Source organism: Phoca vitulina, unplaced genomic scaffold (assembly GCF_004348235.1).
Source record: "Phoca vitulina isolate PV1807 unplaced genomic scaffold, GSC_HSeal_1.0 scaffold60, whole genome shotgun sequence".
Classification (NCBI taxonomy): domain Eukaryota; kingdom Metazoa; phylum Chordata; class Mammalia; order Carnivora; family Phocidae; genus Phoca; species Phoca vitulina.
Genome location: NW_022589763.1, coordinates 2,117,307 through 2,135,182, shown reverse-complemented (window position 1 = coordinate 2,135,182; position 17,876 = coordinate 2,117,307). Strand labels below are relative to the sequence as shown.

The following is a 17,876-nucleotide window of genomic DNA, read 5'->3' as shown; positions in this document are numbered from 1 at the left end:
CCCCGGGCCCGCCCCCCGAGGCCGCCGGCTACTCCCACCGGCTGCTACTGCTACTGCTGCAGTGAGCGCCGCCCCGCGCCCCGCCATTGTCCCCGCCGCTCCGCCAGTCGCGCCGGGCCGCGGACCGGGAGGCGGGCAACGCGCATGGCTGGGCGTCGCTGATGCCGCCGCCGCGCCGCCCTCCGAGGCTGCGTCCCGGGAAGCCCGGACCTCCGCGCTCCCCGGCCCGGCCCGGCGCCCCGGACTGGAGCGCGCCCCCATGGAGGCGCCCGGGCTGGCCAAGGCGGCCAAGGCGGCCAAGGCGGCCGCGACGGACCCCGAAGCTCTGGAGGGCCGTGGCGAGACCCCCGACGGGGCGCCCGCGCTCTGCCCCAGCCCCGAGGCGCCCTCGCCCGAGCCGCCAGCCTACCGCCTGCAGGACTTCGACACGCTGGCCACCGTGGGTGAGTAGGGCGCGCGGGCATCCGGCCCGCACGGTCCCCCGGCGCCGCCCGGGACGCTGGCGTCAGACAAAGGGCCGCTGTGCGGTCGCCCGGCTGCCTCCCTGAGCCGCCCTGCCCGGTCCCGTCTGCTCAGGGCGTCCGCGCGGGCTGGCCGTGCGCCCCTGGACGCCCGGGCGCTCCCAGAGTTGGAAGGGTGGCCCCCCCCAAGCTCCCGCGAGCCTCCCCAAGTGCCCGCGCTCAGTCCCGCGCCCCAGGAGTCTCCTTATTTAGAACTCTCCTCCCCCCCTCAGTCCCCCCGGTGTCTGTGCCACCGGACGTCACAAAACTTCCTGGGGGTCGCCTCATACGAGGGACCTGGCCCGCCCTCCCAGCCAGGGGCCCCTAGGGACAGAAGCGGCGGCCCAGAGGCACCTGCGGAACTCTGTCTGGCCAGCCTCCCTCTGCCCAGCGGCACGATGCTCCCGCGTAGACTTTAGACCTCACCAGGGGCTTGGAGGGGACAGGTATCCTGGGGCGCAACGGGGGCGGGAGTGGGGGGGGGGGACAGATGAATTACCCTTTCCCGACACCGCGCGAGCTTTTCATCTCGTGCATCTGAGTCGGCACTGTTGATCAGACACGGATTTGCTTTTGTCCTCTCCCGTTTGAGTGTGGTCGCAGTTGGGCGTCTAGAAATAGTTTCCAGTCTCCCCCCGCCCACCCCATCACGCTGGGATATTAGGGGGCCGCCCTGACTGGGCTGGAAAATCCCCACCCCAGGTCGGAGCGGGGTTCGAGTGCTCCGTGCGACCCGCTGTGGCTTCTTAGCAACTCTTTGTTGCTCCCAGGGCGCGTCGGACACGGGTTGCTTTTCGGAGAGATCAATGGGGCCGGGGGACAAGCCACATGTCACCGAGAGGCTGTGGTGTTGAGGGACTTTTCCTGGGTCCCCTGCCCCTCTTCTGGGAAGGAGGAAGCTGGGAAGGGAATCAGGAAGCGGGGGCTCAGGGTCACGCATAGGATTGAATCAGACCGCCAGGCACAGCCAGATTGGCATTGTAACCAACCGTCAGCAGAGAGGGACACTTCTCTTTTCGGTTCCTGGTCTCCCTGTGTTTGGGAGGGACTGGTCTCCAGGGAACCTGATGCGGGAAGGAAGGCGTAGCGGGCACCTTCTCTACCTCTGTGTGCTTCTCTCTCTCTCCCTGTCAACCTCCTCCTCTCCCTTCTGTCTGTCTATGTGTCCCTCTCTCCTTCCCTCCCCCTGGGAAGCTGGGGCTGACGGAAAAGCAGGCAGTGTTTTGCAGGGCTGCAAGGTGGGACAGAAACCCAGCCCGTGCGGCGACACCGGGAGTAGATGGAGACGCGAGTGAACAATGGAAAGTTGGTAGAGGACCCGCCGTGCCTTGGCACGCAGCACCGCCAATTGTATTTCTTTTGGGCACACACATGGGTCTATTGTCAAACGTGCCAGGGCTGGAGGCCAGGGTGGCCAGCAGGGTGTGGGCAGGCTGGTGGGCTGTCGCCATGACCTATTCTGGTGCCTGCAGTCACGTGGGGCCCTGTGGGCGCTACCAAGTGGGCATGGGGTGGCCAGCCACTCATCTTGTCCTTAAAAATAGAATGCCACCGCCTCTGGGGACTGAGAGGGGCATGCAGGGGAGGGCGACTTCTTCCACTGGTCTTTGCCTCTTGATGAAGAGGATGCTTGTTGTCCAAGGATAACTTCCTGTGGGCTGTTACGGGAGAGCCAGACTGTGGATGTTCACCTTGTTGCAACAGCAGGGTGTAGAGGTGTGTGTGTGTGTGTGTGTGTGTGTGAGAGACACACACACACACACACACACACACACACAAACACCCCCAGGTGTGTATGCAAGAGACGGAGACTAAGCCTTAAGGAACCCCCAGCCTTCCCCAAGCCGTCCCAATCCTGTGTCTGAGCCACAGTGCCCACCAGCTGGAGGTCACTTCCTAAGGTGCAGTGGGTCCCAGAGAGGGGCCAGGCTGAGCTCTGCCCCTGCAGTTAGAACCCGGCCTCCTCGCTGTCCCCCGTGCCGGCCAGGCACCCGTGGGTCCCGCGTGGTCCAGGGCGCCTGTATGCACTTCTCCAGCCGAGCAATGCGGCTCTCCTTGACGGGAATCCAACCCACACGCGGAGCAAACCCACAACATGCAAACACCCTGAACCTCTCTCGGCTTTTCTTTAGCAGCACCTGCGTCTTGGAACCTTCTATCAGGAGGAGTGAGGGTGGAAGGACGCCGCTGGGCTCCGTCCTTGCTGCACGCAGTCCTACCCGTGTGTTTTGCTGTTTCCCTCACCCACTGGTGCGCTTTTGTGGTTTTCATTCCGCACTTCTGCCTGTGAGCTGGGCACGGAGGGGAGGCTCCCGAGGGGCAGACATGCTGAGTCACAATCGCAGACCCACGGTTTGTGGTGATGTGGGCATTTCAGCGCAGGTAGGACGGAGCCGGTGAAGACCCCTGGGCTTCTGTCCGATTTAGCCACGCCCGCAGTGCCTCTTAGACAGCCCACCTGTCGGGGAGGGACCCTCCGCTCAAGACCCAGCTGCAAAGGGACGGCCGAGTCCCCGGGGTGGCCCCTGGAGATAGAAGGAGGAGGAAAGTTGCATACTGGGCGTCTGTGAGCATTCTAGATCAACCGATTGCCCAGAAATCCGGATAGTTAGGAAGAAATCTCAGCTTAGTGTTGCTGCAAAATCTTTCAGAGCAGGGAAGCCACACCGGGGGGTGTCTGGGCTGAACTGTGATTTCCTAGCTTGAGAAACACAGGCTCGGAGCAACCGGACGGCTCCCCGGACAGGAAATGGTGTGCAAGCCCGTTCTCCGCACTTCTGGTCCACACGACCACGCTTGGTTTATTCCCGTGATGACGGACAACGTGCTGCTAAAACAAAATAATAGGTTTTGAGATAATTATAGACTCCCGGGCCATTCCAGAATCCGTGCCCAGCGTCCCGTGCACCCTTCACGGAGCTTCCCTCTGTGGCGACATCCTTGGTGACAATGTCAGAACCAGGACGTCGGTGTCGGTACCATCCTGCCGAGAGGTCACAGACCATGTTCGGTGCCCCTTGGTTTTTGCAGGCTCTGCTCTGAGTGTGTGTGGGGGGCTAGAGCTGCCGTTCTGTGCAGTTTTATCTTGTGCCGTTATTTGGCAGCCAACACCCCCAAATCGAGGACAGAACTAATTCCCTCAACACAGACTGGTGGCTTCTGCCTCTCACCTGTTATTTACTATTGCACAGAATGCGTTGGGCAAGTTGCATTTCCCTTAAGACCCACGACACCTTCCTTCACGAATGACTCATTATAGACGGTGCTCTCTCAGGTGCTCGGAATCGGTTTCCTCCACGGTGATAGGGTTTTCTCCTGTGCTGTCCCCCGCCAAATTGGCCGTGGGTTCGCTCCGTCTGACCTGGGCTCTTATTTGCCCCCAGATATCACAGCAGCACACCTCCAGAAGGAGTGGACTTGGGAACCAGTGTGGTTTTGCCGGGCACATCAATGAGCGGTCGGTCATCCCGGCGGTGTTGACATAAGCCATTATAAGGAAGTGCTTGTTGCTTAACAATACACAGAAAATTGAGATTATCCTTTGATCCTGTCTGTCCGTCAGGGGCGCGCGCGGCAGGGTAACTTGCGAACGCACGCGAGCGGTGGTTTCCATTTGACAGCATTACGGGAACTTCAAAAATGAGATGACATATGAGAAAAGAGAGTCTTCCCAAGGACAGAAGTCCTACACGTTGTTCCCCTCCATTTTAAAAAAAATTCAGATAAAATTCACCTAGCATAAAACGGACCCTTTTTCAGTGAGCCATCCGTCTGAGTTTCGTACGTTCAAAAAGTTGCATGACCAGCACCTCCATCTACTTCCGAAACATTCTTGTCATGTCCCCAGAGGAGACCCAGTCCCCATGAGATGTCACTCCTTGACCCCTTCCCCCCCAGCGTCCGGTGACCAGGAATATGCTGTCTCCATGGACTTACCGGTTCTGTGTGCTTCATTCTACGAGTACTTCTTCCTTCTCCCTTGCCATCTCCAAGGGCGTGAGGGTCCAGTGGGAAGAGAAAAGAGAACATGGGGAGATGCAGAGCCCAAATTTCCCCCATCAAGATGTAAGGGAAAAATTCACCCAAAAGATCAGATGGACAAACCGGGAATAAAAAAATGTGCAGCGGGAATGATGAGCAAACACATGTGCACAACTTCTACTGTCCTGGGGTGAGTAGAGCCCCCCCCCCCGAATTCATGTCCTCCCTCTCAGAACTCATATGGGACCTTACTCAGAAGTAGGCTCCTTGCAGTTGCAATTAGTTAAGGATTTAGATGAAGTCCATTGTACTAGGGTGACCCTAAACCCAATGACAGGTGTCCTTGTAAGAGACAGAAGAGGAGACATAGATACAGAAGAGAAGCCACGTGAGGACAGAGTCAGAGACGTGGACTGGCCACAAGCCCAGGGATGCCTGGAGTCCCAGAAGCTGGAAGAGGCAGGAAGGACCCTCCCCTGGAGCCTCTGGAGGGAGCATAGCCCTGCCCCTCCTGGATCTCAGCGGTCCTGCCCCGCCTGGATCTCAGCCGCCCTGCCCTGCCTGGATCTCAGATTTCTGTCTCCAGAGCTGGGAGGAAGGCATGAATTCTTGTTGTTTTAAGCCACCATGTGGTGGCAGCCCTGAACCACCTAATTAGAAAACTAATACACCTGCCAGAGAGGATTGCAGAGCTGATGTCTAGGCTGCTTTAGACCATGGTGCCTTAGGTCCACGAATTGGTTTCCCCAAATCCTTGGAGGTGCACAACATCCAACTACAAGTTGGATGATGCTTTCCACGGGCGGCCTAATCCTAGAGATAGCGTGTGGATGTGGTTAACACAGGAGATCCATGTGTTTATTTTCGAAGACAGGGCATCCGGAACTCACTGCTTGAGGATGGTCATCCCCAGAGCTAGATGGAATAGAGCCAGGAACTTCTCTTCTTCTGCCTCTACTTCTCCATTGCAACCATGCCCTTCCCCCCAGAAAGCAGCCAGGTGAGGCTTGCACATGCTGTCTACTTCATCTCATCACTCCCTTTTGCAAATGCACGGCTCTCCCGCATTGCCAGACCAAGGGGGCGCCATCTTGAATCAGTTTTGACCTTGGGCTGCCATAACAAAATACCATCAACCAGGTGGCTCATAACACAACTTTATTTTTCAGAGCTCTGGAGGCCAGAAGTCTGAGGTCAGGATGGCAGAGCATGAATGGGTTCTGGTGAGCGCTCTCCCTGGCTTATACGTGGCCACCACCTTGCGCTGTGTGCTCGTATGGTGGGAAGGGAGATAGGAGAAGCAAGCTTCCTGGTGTCTACTATAAGGGAACTAAGTTCATCATAAGGGACCCCATTCTCATGGCCTCATCTAATCTTAATTACGTCCCAAAGACCCGCTTGCACGTGTAAATAATATTATATTGGGAGTTAGTGCTTCATTGTATGAAACCGGGGAGGGGGGCGGTGGCACAAACGGTCAGTCCACAATACTCGGTTTTACTCCTCGTTTTGTGTTGTCCTGACTTCCTTCTCCTGATCTCCTATCTTTGGGGTGCAGGTGGCTGCCCCAGCAGCAGACTTCCCTCGTCTCATCCTGGAATCCGCAGGGGAGGACGCCTCACTCCCCGTGTCTGTCTGGGACAACCCTCCTTGTCCCTGCTTGCGTCACCCCCGTGGGTGGGGGCATGGCACCATGATGGTGGTCTCAGATCTGCTTCCTGGGTGAGTTCCTCCTCAGCTGGGGACAACCCGGGAGGCTGCCTTTGTCACTGGGAGACATGAACACATCCTGGGTGCCAGCAAGCGTTGCCGCTTGGGTTCACTGATGATGACGATTCTGACCGCAGTGTTCTTTCTGAGAGATTAACATGTTATGATTTCTCTGAAAACCACTTTCAGTCTCTGGGAGGGACACCGTGGGGCTCTCTCTGTATTTCCCCCAAGGTTTTTTTTTCAGATGACCACAATGTCATGACCTTCACCACCCTTGGGAGACTCATCTTTTATTTTTTTTTTTTAAGATTTTATTTGACAGAGACACAGCGAGAGAGGGAACACAAGCAGGGGGAGTGGGAGAGGGAGAAGCAGGCTTCCCGCCGAGCAGGGAGCCCGATGTGGGGCTCGATCCCAGGACCCCAGGACCATGACCTGAGCCAAAGGCAGATGCTCAACGACTGAGCCACCCAGGCACCCCTCATTTTTTTCTTTGGAGCTCTATACCTGCTGTTTCTTGGTGGGAAGGGGAGTAAAGTACTGGATAACCAAGGTTGGCGGCGTCGTGATTGTAGACGGGGTGGGGGCCAGGCAGAGTACTGTCCTCTCCCTTGATCTCACAAGGATGTGCACGAGGGGAGCTGGCTGCTGGCGTTTGGGGGTTTCTGCCCCCCTTCTCGGCACCGTCCGCTAACTGTTGTCAGCACGGCAGTCCCCTGCCCTGTGTCGTCGTCCTCCCCCGTGGTGCTCGTGTCGTGCAATGGGGCAGCAGGGTGGGGGCGGAGACGTCTCCGGGGCTGTTTGCTAGCTGGTGTCTTCTGGCAGGGGTCGTCCCTTTCCCCAGGATCACATGGCTCGCCATGACACCTCAGTGCCTCGCTGCAGAGCTAATGGGTTGTGTTGTGATGTTCGGCATGGCCCCTGTGCCATAGAGCGTGGCTGCCTGTAATGCCATCATCCATTCATTTATTCACTCATACATGGGCCGGTTGGCGTGTCCCCGCTGGGCCGGGACCTTCCCGGAAAGCCTGAAAGTCCCCCGTGTTGGGAAATCCCTAGGCCCAGGCACCTCAGGACGGTAGTTGTCCCTGCTCACACTGGATATTGGGGAGCAGCTACTGAACGCCAGCCTGCTCTCTGGACGTGGCAGGTCATGGGGAACTCAACACAGGGGTCCCTGCTTCTTGAGTTTACGTTAGGCTGAGAGAGGTGGATGGTGGGTACGGGGTGTGACACATGCATTTGGTGGTTGCTTCGAAGGCCGTCGGAAGTCTGGGGGAGCATGGAGCAGCGCCGTGGGGATTGGAGCAATAGCTATCCGAGAAGGGGTCGGGGCACGCTGCCATGTGCGGGAGGTTACGGGGTCTGCCCTTCCCAGAAGGAGAGGTTTGGTCAAGTCTTGGAAGATGAGGAGGGGGCTAGCCGTGGGGACACCTTAGGAAGACTGTGGGCACAGTGGCTGCTTCTCAGCTTTGAGCGGCAGCAGTTATCCCCTGCAGGGCATGTGTGAACACAGGTGGCCGGCCCACCCTACAGACTGACACCCCAAGATGGAGAGGCGCCTGAGACTCTGCATTTCTAACCAGCCCCCATGCTGCTCCTATTGTGCAATGTGCTTTGGAGCTACGGGGTGACCTCAGAGCCTACCGGGCATGTGCTAGAAGCTCTCAGAAGGTTACTGTGGCTGGTGTGGGACGGAGCAAGCAGAGATGTGAAGATGCAGGGCTTCCCTGCAGGGCTTGTGATGTGTGTGTCCTCAGGTCGGCTTTCCTGGATGCGTGGGCAAGGAGAAAGGTGGGCAGGGGGAGGGTATGTTCTGTGGTGTCTCTTCTTACAAGGACACGTAGAGGTGATCTGTAGGATGAGGGCCCCACCCTGATGACCTCATTTCACCTTTATTCCTTCCTTGGAGGTTCATCTCCCTTCCAAATACAGTCACACGGGGATTTAGGCCTTCAAGGCATGATTTTTTGGGGGGGAGGTGCAGACAGACACAGACATTCAATCTGTAACAGTGACTTAGAGAACAGTCATGTATAACTCCCAGGTTTTTGGGTTAAATAATCAGAAAACTGGCACTGCCATCAGGCAACATAAGGAGGGCTCTGGATGGAGCAGTGTTTGGGAGAGAAGATCCCACATCATCACCGTCACCTTTATCCATGTCTCTCCGTCCCACCTGCCCACATTCTACCTCCTCCACCATATTGATCGTCTTAACCATCGTCGTCATGACCATCATCATCATCATCATCACCGACATCATCATCATCATGACCATTGTGACCACTATCACCATCACCACCTTCATCACTACCTTCCGTTCAACACCTGCCCACATGCTACCACTCTCTACCATCTTTCTCACCAACACCATCGTCGTCATCATGGCCATCATGACCACCATCATCATCATCACTAACCCTATCCTCGTCATCATCATCACCACCACCACCACCTTCATCACCACCTTCCCTTCAACACCCGCCCACATCCTACCACTGTTCTCCCATCTTCAGCATTATTTCTACCATCATCATCACTTCTGACACTCACTTTTTCTTTGAAATTCACATAACATAAAATTGTTCTACAGTGAACAATTTAGGGGCAGTTAGCACATCCACAATATGCAAGCATCCCTTCCATCTAGTTCTTAAACACTTCCATCAGCCCCAAAAGAATACCCTGTACCCATTACACCTGTGAAACTTTTAATGCATCAGAGATACCTCCGTCCCCTTGGAGCTCCCGTAATGCGGTAGTCTGGCGTCACCCCAGGTGGATTTGGCTCATCAGCTCGGAGGATCCTTTTATGACAAAGGACAGAAGACTACGGTAATAGTGTGAAGACCATCTCTCTGCTCATCCTGGCAGTACCTCTCCCTCCCATCCTCTTGTGCATCACCACCCACCCATCACTCTTTCTTTCCCTCCGGTCAATTGTAACTGTCACATAAAGGTGTTGGGACTTAGATTTAAGTGATGCCCACCAGAACCCATCAACTCGAAAGGTTCTTTGTTCATTCAAGTAGCACCTTTCCCAGACCTCTGCGTGGGCGGGGGGCATTCTTTCTTCCTTGAGAAGGGAGAGCCCCTGCAGATGAGAGGTGTTGCTCATTCCCGGGGATGCTGTGTGCTGCTCCTGGTGCCTGGATGCCACGTGTTCCGTTCCGGTGGATCTCCTGGGCGCTGTGCGGGTCTCCTTCACGCTCCACTGAGAACGGAGACCCTCCATCCCATCTGCTGTGATGTCTGTGTGACCGGGTGTATGCAGCTGGGTCCCTCCATGTCTTGGGAAGTCACCTTTGGTGACCATTCTGGGTGGTCAGGCAGCCCCACCAACTTTCTAATTCTGTTTATTTTTTTTTAAGAATTTTTTAATGGTAGTGATATGACATAAAATTCACCATTCTAATAAATTTTAAGCGTACACTTCGGTAGCATTAAATAATTCACACTTTCGTGTGAACATCACCCTGCCTACCTCCAACACTTTTCCGTCACCCCAGACCGAAACCCCACACCCATTTAGAAGTCACTCCCCGAGGGTCTAGTGTCCTCAGCTTTTTTCTGTCCCTATAGCTCATCCCTGTTTCATGACCTGCCTTTCTTATTCTTCTGCTGCTGGAGGCTGGTCCCCCCATCACAGCTCAGGAACGGGTCTGAGCATTGAAGAACCAACACAGTGTATGGGGTTGGCACTCAGTTTCCTGGGTTGAGTGACTGGGACAGAAACCCTGCCTCTCGGCCATCTCTGTGTTCACTAAATGGGGCAGGGCTTCATGATGCATGTGGACCTGACTCTCCATCCTGCCATTTTCCCCACACGGTCCTTGAGGAGGCGTCAGTGAAGGGTTCAGACCCACAGTGGTGGAGGTGGTCCTTCGCCGGGATGTGCTTCTCCACATACCTTGGCAGGTGCGTGTTGTGTTTTATTCCGTCCTTTGAGGATGAGTGGGGAGCTTCAGCGTGGAGCACCTGTGTCTCCTGTCCTTTGTGCATCAACTAGGAAGTAAGCATGGCCTCACCAAAGCAAGCTTCGCCATCATCATCATCATCATGATGAACGTCCAGTCCTAAGCATAGTGGAGGTTCATCACTTCAGAGATGGATGGTGGTGGCATTTGCTTGGATTTGGAGCTTATTCCGTTCAGTAGACCTGGAGTCTTCTGGCTAGGCTTGTCTTGAGGCTGCTGAGAGCCTTCACCCCCCACCCCACCCCTGCACGGGACACCTCCTTCTGCTAGCTCTGCGTTTAGGGAGTCAGGGTGCAGGGCAGGGTCCCAGAGGCACTCCCCTGCAAGGTCATGTTCACTTGTTCTCCTGCTGTGATCTCTCTCACGGACTTTCTCCCCATAGTGCTCTCCTATGGCTGCTCTAACAAATGACCCCAGGCCTAGTGGCTTAAAACAACACGCATTTTTTAAGTCCCGCAGCTCTGCAGGTTAGGGTGGTGGGTGTTAGTGGGTTAACATCAAGGATCAGCAGGGCTGCGTTCCCTTCCAGAGGCTCCGGGGGTCCTTGCTTCCTACAGCTTCTAGATGCCGTCGCCTTCTTCGGCTTAGGATGCCTTCATCCTTCTGTGGGGACAGCAGAGTTGGGTCAGATCCTTGTCATGCTGCCATGTCTCTGTCTATGGTTCTTTCACCCCTCCCTCTCTTGTAACGCTTGTAAGGACTCACCCGCATCACCGAGGATCATCTCCGTATTTCAAGTCAACTACTGAGCATCTGTAAGTAGCACCTGGAACATGGTTCTCCCTTAAACTAACATAGTCACAGGGTCTGGGGATTGGGATGTTGACGCCTTTTGGGGGGGAGGCGTTATTCTGTCCACGGCACCTGCTTCCTGTGTGTGCTGTGCATGCCTCACCTTAGAAGTGGCTTCTAAGAGTGGGCTTCAGAGAGTAGTGTTGGGTGGGGTGGGGTGGGGTGGGGAAGGCGGCTGCACGCGGCTGTGCCCTTGTCCAACTACACTGGTTTCCGTCAACGGACAAACCACATTAATGATAAAAAGCTCTTCCATTAGGAGGAGAGATGCTAGCTCTGACTAGCTATGCATACGGCTGTAAGTTGTGTGTGTATGTGTGTGTGAGAGAGAGACAGAGACAGAGACAGAGAGAGGTGGGAAGACAAGTGATTCATTGAGTTAACTGAGCAGCTCACACCTGTCCCCTCCTCTGCCTGGCCGGAACCCTGTACGAGGACTCATTGCCCCCTCTCTGGGACCCGTCCCCTGCACTGTGCAAGCAGAACCAGTTCGCATGTTACAAGGAGCCCCGGACATGGGATGGCTCAAAGCTGGGAAGACACAGCTTTACCTTCTGGAAGCTTGAGTCTGGGCCCAAATGCACAGTCAGAGGGGAGGCTCTGAACCGGGCTGGGGTGCTCTGTCCAGGTCACCACATGGCATCCCAGAAGCAGAGCTTGTATCCACCTGGAGGATCGAGATAAGGAACACAGACACAGGATTGTTTGCAAGGAGTCTTGAGCTTGTTGATTAATTCGGTAACACATGCGCTTTTTTTTTTTTGGTAAACTTGGCAGGCTCTTTTCTGAGAGAGCTCGTGCAAGACTAATAAAACCAACACAATGAAAGCTTCTAAGCAGCTCATTCTGGGAGCATTCTCCCTTGCTTCTCATGGGTAGGGATCTCTGATTGTACGCTGGGCGGGGTGGACCGGAGGGTACACTTTGGCTTCACCATTAGGGCACTTAGATAGGAGTCCAGTTGGCATTTGGAGTACATCTGAATAGCACAAAACATGATAGATACCTCGCCACTGATGCATTTGAAGTTGTCCAGCGATTTCTCCATGGAAGCATCCTGAGTTTCCAAGGCGGAGCGCCCCGTATCGAGGGTGGAAGTGGGTGCGTGTTCTGGGGGGAGATTCCTTCCTCCTTGCTCCCCATGTGCCCTGAGGAGGCCAAGTGGAGATTCTTCAGGGTGGGAGGCCCCCACAGCCCTGAGCATCCCGTGTCCCCGTGTAGGAGTTAACTGTAGGACACCTCTGAGTAGTCCTTCTGGACCCTTAGCTCAGCCCAGGTGTCCAGTGGCCCCCCCAACACCGGTTTGCACCTTCCCACCCTGTGCGGTATAGGCAGGCTGCCAAGGCTAGATCCCAGGCGTCCCGGGACTCTGCCTAACTGGGCAGTTCCGTGTTTGAGAGAAACATGCACCTTGGGCACAGTGTCTTCTGTGTTGACCTTGCTTATTCCCCCTTCCACACTTGGAAATCCATACTGGTTTTTCCAGCAGGTAACAGAAGGAGGAGACTGTCCCACAGACTCCTTGCTGAAATGCACAAGGTCCCACCAGGGAATCACACCCAATGTCACGTGAGCAGGTGTCGTGGGCAGGCGTTAAGAGTCCTTGTCTTGAGGTGGTTGGTTTGCAAACAGTTCTGATGAAGCAGCTCATCAAGGACGTTTGCAGGGCAACCTCTAGAGACTTCTTTTAAAGTGGTTGACAATTAATTTGGTGGATGATTTCATCCCGCTGGATCATTATCTTGGGAGCCACTCCACAGAACAAAGGGCTGTGCAGATGTGGGGCTGGGTGTGGCTGGACAACAGCCCGGGCTCCGGAGAAAGAAGGTCTTTGTCATGCCTGGGGCCCCCCGGGATGTGAGCGGGGAGGGCAGCCAGAAGCGGGGCTGGGTGCGTGCCCAAGCGTGCATGCGTGTGGCTGTGCGTGCTCACGTTGGGGGCGTGTCGCTGGGCAGTCCCCCAGGAGGATACTGAGCCAGCGCAATGTTTGGGGACAACTCCAGAGGAGGAAATCATTCTGCAGAGATCCGAAAATCCAGGAAGGGCATTAAGAAGGCAAACTGCCTAGAATGTTCTCTTCTCGGGCACTGGATTCCATTATCATTCCACCTTAAGAAAAAAGCAATATGTGTAGAAAAATAAAATCAGGAACGACTCCCTATTCCCTGCACACTCGAGCATAGTTGTTGTCCGGTATTTGACTTAGGAATACTTTTCTTTGCTCGATCCTTAAACAGTTCAGTATTTTATTTTGATGACAGAATCTGGAGTGTCCATTGTATTGATCTTTTCAAAGAACCAGAGTCTTCTTTCTTTGATTTTTTTTTTTTTTTTTTTTTTTTTCCCCCCTCTCGATTTCTTTTTTTTTTTTTTTTTTTTTTTTTCTTTTCTTTCCCCTCTGTCGATTTCCTGTTCTTCATTTCACTGATTTCTGCTTTCATTTTTGGTCTGTCTTCTGCTTGCTGGTCTGGTGTTTCCCTGATTTTTCTTCCTACACTGTGTGAAGAACACAGGTCACCAGTCACCTGCTGTGGAAGCGTGTCTCCAGAATGCACTGCATTTCAGGATGGCTGCTCTGAGTTCTGGGGGCTTGTCTTCCTTCAAAAGGAAAATTTGGGGACACCTGGGTGGTTCAGTGGGTTAAGCATCTGCCTTCAGCTCAGGTCATGATCCCAGGGTCCTGGGATCAAGTCCCTCATCGGGCTCCCTGCTCAGCGGGGAGTCTGCTTCTCCCTCTCCCTCTGCGGCTCCCCCTGCTTGTGCTCTCTTTCTGTCTGACAAATAAATAAAAACTTAAAAAAAATAAAAAAGGAAAAGTTGAGTGACATCGCAGTGCAGATTGAGTGCAGTCTGGGTGTTAACTAGAGGATGCTACACAGAGGTTGGGATGCTCTCAGCAAAGCCATCAGTGGGAAGGTTTGACAGGTGGCTGCATGGTCTGGATTCTTCACTTCCTATATCAGGTGGGGGTTCCCGACTTTTGTGAAGGTGAAAACCTACTTCTTTATTTAGTGGATCACTTACTCTGTGGTGTGCTTTTCTCCTTGCCTTCATTAGTGCATGGGACGGGTGCACGCGGTAGTGAATGGAACATACACAGGCGTGCACACACCCATACACAGTGAAAGGTGTTTTGGCTGTTTGGGTGGCAACCCTTGAAAACACTTGCAAACACTGATTCTTCAGATTTTGGCACACAGTGTGCTTAAACCTGAGACTGGCTGCCATGTTGTATGGGAAAACAACCTCCTCTTCCAAAGCTTGCTGCCCGCCCGGTGTTCTTGACGAGTGAGTGGAACGGCTAGTTCCCGGCTCTGCTCCAGAAGCTGGTTTGTCGATTATTCCTCCCTAACGTCATTTTTCCAGAAACAGTGTCACACACCACAGTTGGGGTTCCAAGGCTCCTTAATTTGTTAGCATAGAGAAGATGCCTTACCTGTAAGGAGCATCACATGGTGCTAGGAAAATGTAAAACACAATTCTTACGAAAGTAGCGATTCGGCAAAGGAATAACTCAGTTGTGGGAAAAGCAGCAGTGTTGGATGTGGATGGTTGACAGAAGGCAGATTTCCCAAAGAGGAGGCAATAAGACCGGGGGAGCGGTTCATCAGGACTCTTGAGGAATCTGGATAGTGTCTCTTAATTGACTTTATTTTTTCTGGCGTTGAACTTCGCGTCCCAAAGGGGTGGCATGTAGTTGTTTGATACGGGTCTGACTTTTCACGGACCCACCACGATCAGGCTCACGTGGAAATGTGCCTTGGGTCAAGAACATGCTGTGTGGCTCCAGCCGGGCGAGAGTCAGGCACGGAACGTAGCAGATGGACCCTTTCCTTGTTTTCTTGGTTCGTGTTGGGATCCCAACGTGCTTGCCGCGTACCTGGCTCACCTGCATGATGAGAAGATGAAGGATGGACTCTTACCCTAATGTGGGGACACGGGGGATAGTTTCCGGTTCCTCTCTTGGACCCTCAGGCCCCTTCCCTCCCGAAGCCTCCTGGGGGATGATGCAGGAGCGCCGTAGTCATTGGGGAAGGAGGATTGAGCGATGGGAACTGGATATCCCTGGGGATGGGGAGGGAAGGGTGGAGGGAGATGGTTAGAGAGAAGCACATTTTCATCATGTTGTCCAAGGGCGCCTTGGATCCTAGAGGAAAGGTTGTGGCTTGAAGCGGGAACCCTTAGGAACACGGAAAGGAAGCCTTTCTACATCTGACTGTGATATATCTGGGAACATGTTCTTCACTCAAGACTTCATGATGCCCAGATTTAGTACATGGCGCTGTGACATGATCATAGAGTAAGCACCATACGAGAATGAAAAAGGCACATCGTACAACCTTACAAACTAAGCACTTGTGTCCTTTGCAGAGGAGAAACTAAAAACACGCTAAACCTACGTCTTTGTCGTGTTTGGAGAATGGTGCCATGTGCAAAACATTCCATTTAACGCCTCTTGAAAGACTTTGTTGGTTGCATGATGGGTTGCGACAGTGAGCTCATCGCTGAGATCCAAGTAGTTCTCCAAGGGGGGGCCGGGGACCCATGGCGTTCCCAGGGAAACTTCTGGGGAGCTCATGGGGTCAACCGTCCTTTTGTAGTACCATGAAGATATTATCTGTCCTTCTCTCTCTCTCTCTCTCTCTCTCTCTCTCTCTCTCTCTCTCTCGCCTGGGCGTGTGGTGGTTTCCAGAGGCTCCCTGAGCTGGGACGGTATCACCTCTGACCATCAGTGGAGTGTCCTTGCCCGCTGTTGTGTTTTAGACATTTCTGCTTTCCTTGCTAATATGGTTACTATCTCCAGAGAGCGACGCCCACGAGCCAACAGACATTGGTTACGATCCTCCATCTGTGTCTGAAGATCTGTGCCAAAGAATCTTGAGGTCAGGGAGTTTGAGAACTGCTGTTTTAAACCAATGACCTGGTCTAAGAGGGTCTTGATTGAGCACCAACAGTGACTGATTCATGGTGATTCCTGTATCCAGAGGGTCTTCAGAGAATGAACTGCCTCATTGTGCCCCGAGAACGAGGCTTGAATTCTCATTTTTCATCTTACTCCACCCCAGTGAAGTTGCTTTGTTCAAAATTGAATCCTACTAATTGCATTGCTTCTTTGGAACTCTGGATGTCCCCATCGCAATGGGGGTTTGGGTTAGCTTCGCAAAGGCATCATTTAGGCTGTTCTGAAAGTGGTTATTAGCACGTCCCATGTGCAAGGAGCTGCAGAGTTTATTTGGGGGACATAAAAAGATAGGATGCAGTTTACATTTCCAAGAATCTTACTGATACAAATAACTAAGAAAAGTTCAGTGTGTTAAGGATTGTAATCAAGGTGCCAAGAAGGAACTAAGATCTGATAGCAGATGTTCCGGGCTGAGTAGGGTTTGGGTAAACACAACTGGGGAGGAAGCGTGCAGCTTATGGGCGTTTCAGGACCTAGTTCTCCTAATGCTTTCGCTGTCAGAGCCCCCAGCCTCACTCACATACGGAAACTTTCTGAGTCACTCTTTCTGGTATCCGTGTCATCCTTAAATGGGAAGAGACCGCAAACCCGGTGTTTATCAGGAGGTTACACTGTGTGAGGCATCGAGATAAGTAAAGACATGTGATCCCAGGAAAAGCAGATAATTCAAGGCGCCTAAGAAAAGACCCATTAAAACAAAAAGAGGAACACAGGAGACATTTAAAAAATAAGTCTTACTTTGAGTCCTGTTTTCAGGGAAGTTTGAGAAGATACCGTTCCCATCAACAAAAATAGGATGTGACAGCGAAAGAGAAACAGTTTTAAATGGGATTGCTGAAAATGTAAATAATTAAAAAAGAAAATTCCCCCAAATCAAAGGGTTCTCTTGTTCATGCCTCTGACTTCAGTTATCACCGTGGAGGTGTTGGCTCCCAGATGTGCAGCTCAGATCTAGACCTTTCTCTTGAGTGAGCACTGGAGGGCATGTCTCCAAAGCAATACCTGTTAGGAGGTCCATGTCTCCCTGAAAGCTAGGAGGCCCATTGTCATACCTTCCTGTGGCTGTCCTAACAAATCTCTGCAAATCTGGAGGCTTACAAGAACAGAAATTTATGCTCCCACAGCTGTGGAGACCAGAGTTTGAGATTCAGGCGGGGCAGGACCACTGAGATCCAGGTGGGGCAGGGCCATCTTACCTTCCCAAGGCTCCAGGGGAGGGTCCTTCCTGCCTCTTCCAGCTTCTGGGCTCCAGGCATCCCTGGGCTGGTGGTCGTGTCCCTCCCATCTCTGCCTCTGTCTTCACGTGGCTTCTCCTCTGTGTCCGTGTCTCCTCTTCTGTCTCTTACAAGGATGCTTGTCATTGAATTTAGGGCCACCCTGATCCAGGATGACCTCTTCTTGAGATCTCTGACTTCATTACATCTGCAAAGATGCTGTTTCCAAATAATACCACATTCACAGTACTAGGGTTCAGGACATGGACATACCTTTCTGGGGGGGACACAATTCAACCCACTACACCCTTCATCCTCAACATGCCCACAGGGTGCCACATGGAACTGTTGAACCTTCTTCCCCCAAACCAAACAACTCAGCAGATCCCTTGCACACCTGCCAGGGTTTCTGGTCACTAACTGCTCAGATGCTGAACACCCACCCCCCCTCCCACATTCTTGTCCACCCTCCCTCTCCTGGCCTCACCCAGCTCGTCTTCTTGGCTCTGCATCTCCCTGTCACCGCCCGCTCTTCACCCTTGGCTCTAGCCTCCGTCCTGATTTCTACCACAGCCCCCATACTGCCCTGGCTATTCCTCGCACTGGCTTCTCCCATGACATGGACATCTTTAAAGCAAAACAAAAGCATGCAGAACCCAAAGCCACACACACAGGCGTTTCCTGGTGTCATTGTGTGATTTCCTGCTGCCCTTGGCATGAAGAACTCACTCAA

The 17,876-nt window shown here is 53.5% G+C and overlaps 1 protein-coding gene across 1 annotated transcript in view; it reads left to right on the top strand.

Annotated features, from left to right (window-relative positions):
- The first annotated feature begins 219 nt into the window (after positions 1-219).
- The window catches only part of PRKX (protein kinase X-linked), a 78,347-nt gene continuing 60,690 nt past the window's right edge, over positions 220-17,876 (top strand). The window contains exon 1 of the mRNA XM_032391159.1: positions 220-443. Within this exon, the coding sequence (XP_032247050.1) occupies positions 260-443 (184 nt within the window). The 5' untranslated portion in view covers positions 220-259. The remainder of the gene's footprint in view (positions 444-17,876) is intronic.